General features: G+C 43.2%; 1 protein-coding gene across 4 annotated transcripts in view; it reads right to left on the reverse strand.

Annotated features, from left to right (window-relative positions):
- The window catches only part of LRBA (LPS-responsive vesicle trafficking, beach and anchor containing), a 566,714-nt gene that overhangs the window by 555,756 nt on the left and 497 nt on the right, over positions 1 to 10,461 (reverse strand). For all 4 annotated transcript variants that reach the window (XM_005871408.2, XM_014543868.1, XM_014543867.1 and 1 more), the window contains exon 2: positions 9,839 to 10,277. In XM_005871408.2, coding sequence (XP_005871470.1) covers positions 9,839 to 10,060 — 222 coding nt within the window. In that variant the 5' untranslated portion in view covers positions 10,061 to 10,277. The remainder of the gene's footprint in view (positions 1 to 9,838; positions 10,278 to 10,461) is intronic.

Genomic DNA, 10,461 nt, shown 5'->3' on the forward strand with positions numbered 1-10,461 from the left:
GAGCGTCTGCCCCCTGGTGGTCAGTGCATGTCATAGCGACTGGTCAACTGTCTGACCCCTGATGGTCAGTACATGTCATAGCAAACAGATGAGCGGCCTTAGCATATCATTAGCATATTACACTTTGATTGGTTGAACAGCCGACTGGATGACCAGACACTTAGCATATTAGGCTTTTATTATATAGGACAGGATAGCAAATAGTTATAATAGTATTTAATGTGCCACACATTAAGTGGTTTGCAAGTATTTACTCCTTTAATCCTTACTACAATGTGGTTTCCCTACTGTACAAATGGGGAAACTAAGGCACAAAGAAGTTAAAAAAACTTGTTCAAGATCACAAAAGGGTGTTGTGATAGCGAATATTTTCCTCTTTAAATACCTTTAAACCTATTTTATTATTATGCATTTGAAAAGGAGACTAGTGGACATCATGGCTGCTTATCCAGCATCCACTGACCCTTTCATTGTCTTATCCAGATTTTTATTTTTGTATCCATCCCTCGTCATACAGCCCAGGTATGAAAAACTGATCCTATCCTTTGGTATAGCATTTGGCCCAGTTTTGCTTAAGCCAATCAACACATTTCAATGGCCACAGTCATTTGTTCAGAGGTCCAATCAGGACTCTAGTTTGGAATGTTAGGACGAGAGGCTCTCTCTCCTAACTGCCACTGGCAACCATTCTACAACTGTGAGAGGAGCACCAACAGATTGAAGCTGACATCATAGAAAGCAGAACAGAAATGGAAAGAAACTGGTATTGAATATTATTGTGTTACTCTAAGTCAGGGGTCCTCAAACTTTTTAAACAGGGGGCCAGTTCACTGTCCCTCAGACCGTTGGAGGGCCGGACTATAGTTTAAAAAAAAACTATGAACAAATTCCTATGCACACTGCACATATCTTATTTTGAAGTAAAAAAAAAAAATGGGAACAAATACAATATTTGTATTTGCATGTGGCCCGCGGGCCGTAGTTTGAGGACCCCTGCTCTAAGTCTTGCCCTACCTTTGGAATTCCAGATAAATCAGTCTACAAATCCTTTTTACTATGTTTCAAACAAGTTCAAGTTTTCTACTACTTATAACATGAAGTACAAATTGATTTGGGGCAAGTATATTTCTAGAAGGGTAACCCTTAAACTCATGGGTAACCCTTAAACTCATGATGGCACACATCAGAATAAAAACAATGAATATCTTTTCATTAAGGGGGGGTGGGGGGATCCCTCGGCCTGGCCTGCACCCTCTCGCAGTCCAGGAGCCCTCGGGGGATGTCCAACTGCTGCGGAGGCAGGAGAAGCTCCCGCCACCACCGCTGCGCTCGCCAGCCATGAGCCCAGCTTCTGGCTGAGCAGCGCTCCCCCCGTGGGAGCTCACTGACCACCAGGGGGCAGCTCCTGCATTGACTGTCTGCCCCCTGGTGGTCAGTGCCAGTCATAGCGACCAGTCGTTCCGCCATTTGGTTGATTTGCATATTAGCCCTTTTATTATATAGGACTAGAGGCCCAGTGCACGAATTGTGCACGGTGGGTCCAGCCAGCCCGGCCCCAATTGGGGCGGACAGGGGCCGGGCCTGTAGTGAGGAGGAGACAGCGGGAGGTTGGCCGGCCATACCACCCCGACTGGGGCCTGACCAGGGCCGGGCCGACTGGGGGAAGAAGCCGTGAGCAATTGGCCAGCAGGCCCTGCCCATTATTGGGGTGGGGGGAACTGACTGGGGGCAGGGCTGGCCATGGGGAGGGGCTATGGGCGGTGGGCCAACTGGCCCCGTCCCCAAATGGTTTGAGGGGGCAGATTGGGAGTCAGCAGCCAGGGGAAGGGCCATGGGAGGTAGGCCAGACAGCCCCACCCACGATTGGGGTAGGGAGGGCAATCAGGGACGGAGCTGGCTGGGGGGAGGGGCCGTGGGCCAGTCAAGTGGGAGAGGCCAATCAGGGGCGGGGCCAGCCTGGGGGAAGAGCCACAGGAGGTTGGCCAGCCAGCCCCATCCTCCCATTGGGCCGGTCCGCTGGCCACAGTGGGCGTCATAGCAACCGGTCATTCTGGTCGTTATGGCGTTACAGTTGCTGGTTTTTTATATATATAGATTGTATTACTTTCCATATGAACAAATGTAAGCCTACTTTTACCCCACCCTGTATTTTAATAATTTTTTAATGTTTTTAAGATCTAGATTTCTAATTCCTGAAAAATCAAAAGGTATTACACCATTGGACCCATGCTACCATAGAACAACAATCAGCTAGAATGGAATAGTAGCTGCCCCTTTAAGTCTACAAGTACACCCTCAGCATAGTCAATACTAGCAGAGGCTTTGTTTGATGTGCTAAACTCCTCTAGGCATTAAGTTGTCACACCACAAATATTTAGCAGGACCTATATCCATGTAGTCCCCTCTTATCCATGGGGAATATGTTCCAAGACCCCCAGTGGATGACTATGCTTTTCCTATACAACTTTTTTTTAAAAACCAATTTTGCACTTTGGGGCCATTATTAAATAAAATAAAGGTTACTTAAACATAAGGACTACAATAATGCACTAATAAATGAGACAGTTACTAATGTCTAACGTGTAGAGGGTTGAAGCTTATGAATTGTTTATTTCTGGAATTTTCTCTTTATTCTTTTTGGACCACAAGTCACTGCAGGTAATTAAAACTGCAGAAAGTAAAACTGCAGATAAGGGGATACTACCATAATAAAAAATTATATTCCACCTTTTAAGCTTCAATGCTTCAATTAAATTCTTATACTCTTTAAACAAAAAAAAAAAACAAAAAATTCATGAAAATATGCATTTGTCATCAGATCATGAGAAACCTTATTCTTGAATTAAATAACATTAAATACCTTTAAATACCTGATAGAAGCCTTAACCTCAGCATCAAGTTCCTGAAAACATGCCAATACATTAATTATTCTGGGTCCAAAAGTTTGACAAATAACATTAGCATACAGATGAAGACAAAAAGAAAATGGTTTTGAAGTGCAACCAGAAAAATGTAAAAGTTGACCAGAAGTTTGAAACACTTGAATACACAGGTGTACCATTAATCAAAACTTATCTGTAAAACAGACTTGCAAAAGGAATTACAAGAAGGGTGGTAAATTTCAACGGACTTTATAGCAGAGTAAGTGCAAGTCAAATTAGCAAAGTTGGGAGGCAGAACTTTGTACAGAAAGACTTCTCAAGTTATATGGCTCTATCATATAACTCTACCACTAATTTGGACAATTCTGGGGATCATAGTTTATTTAATTTTTAACAGTACAACTTTATTAGTTAATATGTCAAAAAGAATCAATAGAACATAACCTATTTTTTTATTTTAAATAACTTTTTTTTTGTTTTTTTTTTTGTTGTCTAAATTTTTACATATGTCTCCTTTTTCCCCAATTGACCCCTGCCCCCAAGTCATTCCCACCCCAGGCAAGCCCCCACTGCCCCAATGTCTGTGTCCATTGGTTATGCTAATATGCATGCATACAAGTCCTTTGGGAACATAACCTATTTTAATAAAAGACCTGAGCCCTGGCTGGTGGCTCAATGGTTAGAGCATCCCCTTCTCTCTCTCCCCTGAAGGGTTGCAGGTTCGATTCCCAGTCAAGGGCACATCCCTGGATTGCGGATTCCCTGCCGACCCCCAGTCGGGCACATGCAGGAGGCAACCAGTCGATGTGTCTCTCTCACATGGATGCTCCTCTTTGTCTCTCTCTCTCTCTTCCCCCCTCCCTCCCTCTCTGAAAAGCAATGCAAAAAAAAAAAAATCCTCAGGTGAGCATTAACAATAAATAAATAAATAAATGCCTGAAAAACAGAAAAATGTTATGATAGCTACTAGCGGCCCAGTGCACAAAATTCATGCACTCAGGGGGCGGGGGGCGTCCTTCAGCCCAGCCTGAGCCCTCTCGCAGTCTGGAAGCCCTTGGGGGATGTCCAACTGACGGCTTAGGATTTGGAAGCGGGCCTAAGCTGGCAGTCGGACATCCTTAGCACTGCCTCGGAAGCAGGAAAGACTCCCGCCACTGCCACTGCGCTTGCCAGCCGTGAGCCCGGCTTCTGGCTGAGTGGCGCTCCCCCTGTGGGAGTGCACTGACCACCAGGGGGCAGCTCCTGCATTGAGCATCTGCCGCCCTGGGGTCAGTGCACGCCACAGCGATCGGTCGTTCTGCCATTCGGTCAATTTGCATATTAGCCTTTTATTATATAGGATAATAGTATGAACTCACTAATGAAAAATCCTGTGAAGATAGGTTAAAAGAGGAGCACACAGGAGGAATCAACAATATTGGTAATACATTGTTTAAGTTAGATGGAAGGTTCACAGGGCTTATATTGTTATAGTATTTCATTACTTAGTCATGTCATATATTCTGTAGTTTGTATCCGACTTTTACAGTTTTAGAAATTTTAATCCAATGTATTGACTGTGAAAAAAGCTAATGATCAACTTTCTACATCCACAGTCTGAGTGAAAAAAACGAATGACTAAATGTTCTCTTTTAAGGTGTTTTTAAAGCAGTTTTTTCAAATCTATTTGAATGTTAAATAAGAAATTGAATGGGAGGGTGACCAAGATGGCGGCATAGGTAAACACCGGAGACTGCTGCCGCAAACAACCACTTCAAAAATACAACTAAAAGACGGAACGGACATCACCCAGAACCACAGGAAGGCTGGCTGAGGAGAGACTCTTCAACTAGAAGGAAAAATAACAGCACACCGAGGCTCAGAGGAGGCGCAGTGTGGAAAAAACTCAGGTGCGGAGGTGCGCGCGCAAAGCGGGCTGGTGGCTGAGAGCGCGGTTGTCGTTTTCGGTCAGGGGGGAGTCTCAGACTCTGAGCTCCAGATACGGGCGAATCGCTGGGGACTCGGACCCAAACGGGAGAAGCGGGAGTGTCTGGCATCAGTTGGAAGGCAGCTTTCCCTCCGAGGTTTGCAGCGGTTCCGGGGGTTCTGAGAAGCAGAGCCTCTGGGAACAGGACTGAGGGCACCATAACGGCTCCCTCCGCCCGCCCTGCCCTGTTGATCCCGCCCCGCCCAAGCCCTGCGCAGAGCCATTTGCCGGATAGCCTCAGGCAAAGGCTAGATTAGCACCTCCCCAGAGGACAGAAGTTTTCCGCGGCAGACACAGCTGATTCACACAGCCAGTCGGCCTGGTGGTCAAATCCCTCTAGTATTAACTACAACAATCAAGGCTCAACTAGAACAAGACTGCGCACAAAGACCACTAGGGGGTGCACCAAGAAAGCATAAAAAATGCGGAGACAAAAAAACATGACAGAAATGGAGGATATAGAGCTAAAAATCGCAATTTTGAGGGCTTGCAAAAATGTGCTAGAAGCTGTCAATAAACTTGAGGAGAGAGTCACGAAAACTAATGAGACCCTCGATGCTATGATAAAGAACCAACTAGAAATTAAGCATACACGGACTGAAATAAAGAATATTATACAGACACCCAATAGCAGACCAGAGGAGCGCAAGAATCAAGTCAAAGATTTGAAATGCGAAGAAGCAAAAAACACCCAACCGGAAAAGCAAAATGAAAAAAGAATCCGAAAATACGAAGATAGTGTAAGGAGCCTCTGGGACAGCTTCAAGCGTACCAACATCAGAATAATAGGGGTGCCAGAAGATGAGAGACAGCAAGATATTGAAAACCTATTTGAAGAAATAATGGCAGAAAACTTCCCCCACCTGGTGAAAGAAATGGACTTACAGGTCCAAGAAGCGCAGAGAACCCCAAACAAAAGGAATCCAAAGAGGACCACACCAAGACACATCATAATTAAAATGCCAAGAGCAAAAGACAAAGAGAGAATCTTAAAAGCAGCAAGAGAAAGAGACTCAATTACCTACAAGGGAATACCCATACGACTGTCAGCTGATTTCTCAACAGAAACTTGGCAGGCCAGAAGGGAATGGCAAGAAATATTCAAAGTGCTGAATACCAAGAACCTACAACCAAGAATACTTTATCCAGCAAAGCTATCATTCAGAATTGAAGGTCAGATAAAGAGCTTCACAGATAAGGAAAAGCTAAAGGAGTTCATCACCACTAAACCAGTATTATACGAAATGCTGAAAGGTATCCTTTAAGAAGAGGAAGAAGAAAAAGGTAAAGATACAAATTGTGAACAACAAACATGCATCTATCAACAAGTGAATCTAAGAACCAAGTGAATAAATAATCTGATGTACAGAATGAACTGGTGATTATAATGAATCAGGGACATAGAAAGGGAATGGACTGACTATTCTTGGCGGGGAAAGGGGAATGGGAGATGCGGGAAGAGACTGGACAAAAATCGTGCACCTATGGATGAGGACAGTGGGTGGGGAGTGAGGGCGGAGGGTGGGGCGGGAACTGGGAGGAGGGGAGTTATGGGGGGGAAAAAAAGAGGAACAAATATAATCTGAACAATAAAGATTTAATTAAAAAAATGTAATTTAAAAAAAAAAAAAGAAAGAAATTGAATGTACTGATGGAGGTTTCACCATTAATATTTAGTAAGACCAATGATTTTTGTGCCCTTATATTGGGGAAAGCTATACCTAAATTATAAACACTTGCGTAGGGAATCAAACAATTCTACATCAACTCAAGAGACAGATATATTCCTGGAAAGGTTTCCATTCCCAGAATCATCAAATCGGAGGCAATGTATTTAACCTTTCAGTATCTCAGTATCCTTATCTATAAAATGAGACACAGGCATAACTAGGAGATATTGTGGATTCAGACCACCGCATAAAACCAGTATCACAATAATGAAGGTTGTAATCTTTTTACTGGTGGAGGGTCTTGCCTTCAATTTGTTTAAAAAAAAAAACAAACACAACACCCGTGAAGACAATAAAGCAAAGTACAATAACAGGAGTATGAGGAATTTAAAGAACATGTTAACGCACCTGGCCCATTGCCTGGTAAGTAGTAATAACTTTTTAAAAATCACATTATTACTGGAAGCATCTGTCCTCATTTTGGCTCAAGTAACCTTTTTTAAAAATTCAAAAAAAATAAAAATCATTTATTAGCCTGGCCGGTATGGCTCAGTGAGCCTTGACCTATGAACTAGGAGGTCACGATTGGATTCCTGGTCAGGGCATATGCCCGAGTTGCAGGCTCAATCCCCAGTGTGGGGCGGCATGCAGGAGGCAGCCAATCAAGGATTGTCTCTCATCACTGATGTTTCTATCTCCCACTCCCTCTCCCTTCCTCTCTGAAAATCAATAAAAATGTTTTTGATTTATTTTTAATTAAAACAATCATTTATTATAACAGTGCAATTCCCGTCCTTGAACAGAATGAAGGCTAAGGCTGACAATTAAGAAATATTCAGGTGCACCTGTATTAACATTGAGATGAACTAGATTACCAAATTCCCAACATTTCTGCTCCCCAAATTTTCTAAAAACTGGCCCACTCCCTAGATATCCATGAAGGAGCATGAAAAGTATCATAAGAGAGAATGGAAAGAAAGGAACTAATCCAGTCCTCCGAGCAACTTTCTCTGCTTTATATGAGAAGAGAATGATGGTGATGAGTGGGTGTAATTGAACAGATTTTCCCTCTCCTTCTACAGGAGCATCTATTATCCTGCAAACGTACAACTGTGAGGGACTTAACCAATAACCTTAAAATCTTACCAGGCCTACAGTTCTAGGCAGCATATAAGCAACTATTACCACATTTTTAAATTTTCCTTAATGATAAAATGAAAGTGATTCAAAGAACAGAGCAGTTCAAATCTTCTTTCTGCCAGGGGAATGTTGTCTTTCACACACAAACAACTAATTACCGTCTAACACTATCACAGACGTGTGTTTATCATCCAAGGTACATGAGATTTAGATAAAGGGAGGGGAATAAAAAACCTAAAAAGAAAACTTTTCAATTCAAGAGTTTCTATTTTGAAGTAAAGGAATATATCCATCTACCATTTATCTCCTTGAGATTCACAAACTTTTTATTTTTAAATGTTATTTTTATTGAAAGAAAGGAAGAGAAAGAGGGAGAGGGAGAGAGAAAAGTATACATTCATTGGTTGCTTCTTATATGCGCCCTGATCTGAAATCCAACCCAAAACCTTGGCGTATGAGGACAGCGCTCTAACCAACTGAGCTACCCGACCAGGGCAAGGCTCACACACTTTTAAAGTGCCCCCCCTCAACACACACACACACACACACACAAAAACATACGCAAGATCCATCAAAACACTGATAATTGTTGAAGCTGGATGATAGATAACAGCGTTCTTTATACTATTTATACCGTTCCATTTTAATGTGTATTTGAAATTTTCCATAATATATAAAAACATGGGTCTATAGGTGTTTATACATAAGCTCCAAATACAACAAACTGGTAGAGAAATCCCCTATTGTTCAAAGTTTTCATATTCCAAAAGTGAATTTCATCCAGCTATTTTCTCATTCTAGAAATTGTATTGCAGGTGACCAGACTATTAGCAAAGGTGCAGTGAAGGAAATAATTAACTGCCCTGAAATAAAAGGAGCCTAACCTTGAAAACATAGAAGCAACAAGGAAAGGTGCTAAATAATTATTACAACTACTGCACATTCATATTTGTTCCCATCTGTTATGTTCTAACACAGGTGATTATGTGGAAGAGGAGGAAGTATTTTAAGGCTAAATTTACTTTTTATTCTTTAAAAAGTTGATGGGCAACAGAGGTTGGAATAAAGAAATCGGGAAAACCCTCATTAAAAATAACCATTTCTGGAGCATCTGAGATCTTACTCTCAGCATATATCATCAGTTTGGCTCAAATAAACACATAAAAACGAAAAAATTTAAAAAGAAAGAAAGAACCATTTCTAAGAATAGAAAAGGAAAGTAGTGCATGTCCTTCTTTATAAAATAACATTCATAGTTCATAATGGTATAACCAGCAACTTCCAGTGACCAAATATGCTTAATTGCTAGACATGAATTTCAAAAAAAAAGATTATCCTATCTCTGCTAAAATCCTCTTTTCAAATAACCATTCAGCCTAGCCGGTGTGGCTCAAAGGTTAAGCTTCGACCTATGAACCAGGAGGTCACTGTTGGATTCGCTGTCAGAGCATATGCCTGGGTTGCCTGCTCAATCCCCAGTAGGGGGCGTGCAGAAGGCAAGCAGATCAATGACTCTCTTATCACTGATCTCTCTCTCCCTCTCCCTTCCTCTCTGAAATCAATAATCGATTTTTTAAAATAAAAGTAAACCGCCATTCAATTTTCACAATATAACCTTACATTCATTCCAAAATTTAGTATTTGTTAGTTACGCCTAAAAATAGGACTGGTCAAAATTGAAAATAAATGCTAACTTTGCAGCAAATTTATCTTTCATCAACCCTATGAACAAAATTTTGTGTTCAAAACTTACAGCAAACTGTAACTTCGGCAGACTCAAAAGGCAGCCCTACCACTTACATGACTTCTCGAGTCCAAAAAGAGGTCACAAGAACTTATTCGAAATGTCCAAGAGAAATGCAAACGTACTTATATATCTCTTCCCCCCCCCCAAAAAAAATGTATAGAATAAAACTCCTCTGGAAAGCCCCAAAACATTTCCATTAGCAACATTTACTTTGTTAGTACAAAAGTGAGCGGGAGCATCTTCATTTTGCATCACCTCCCTTACGTCGAAAGGGACAAGGCACTGCCTCATTGAGGTCAGCAGACTTTTGTGCGGCTACCCATGGAAAAAGCCATGCTCAGCCCCAGTGAGGCACAGGGCTCTCCCTCCTGAACTGCTGGTTCCTCCACCCGATGAAAAGTGTCTATGCTTTTAAAACCGGGTCTCTACTTACCAGGTTAAAGACAGTCTCCACGATATCCCTGTTGGAGACTTCTCCAACTTCAACCAGCCCGGTCAACACGGCAAATTTCATGCGGATGCCCCTGATGGGGAGCCCGGGGGCCAGGGACAGGGCACCCTCCTCGCCGGCGGAGGTTCCTTCTCCTCTCCCTCCGCCGCCCCCGTCATCACCTGTTGGTGGCGGGGAAGGGACCTTGGCGTCTTCACTGGCCATGGCTGGTTCCCGAGAGGCTCGAGTCACTTACAGGACGGCGATCGCTGCCCTGGTGTAAGGAGCACACGCGACGCAAAAACCGAGAGGGGGGGCCGCTCCCCCAAGTTGCGGAGAACCCCCAAAAGCAGTGGAAGTGGAAAGTCCTTGGCGTCGCCCTCCTCCTCTTGGAGAATAGTTGTCCAATCTCTCGCCCCGAGGCTGACAACAACGCCAAACCCTATTGGAAGATGAGATAAGCGTTAAATAGGCTAGGTTTTGTTTTAGGGTGTTTTAGGGGGGAGAAGGGGGATCCTTATTGCGCGTCCCGTAAGTTAGGGAAGGGGCCCCACCAGCAGCCGCCCGCTGCTCCCCGACTCGAGGAGCGAGCAGGCTGTGGAGGGGAGGCGGGGGAGGGCGGCTCC

The sequence above is a fragment of the Myotis brandtii genome, unplaced genomic scaffold (assembly GCF_000412655.1).
Source record: "Myotis brandtii unplaced genomic scaffold, ASM41265v1 scaffold34, whole genome shotgun sequence".
NCBI classification, from domain to species: domain Eukaryota; kingdom Metazoa; phylum Chordata; class Mammalia; order Chiroptera; family Vespertilionidae; genus Myotis; species Myotis brandtii.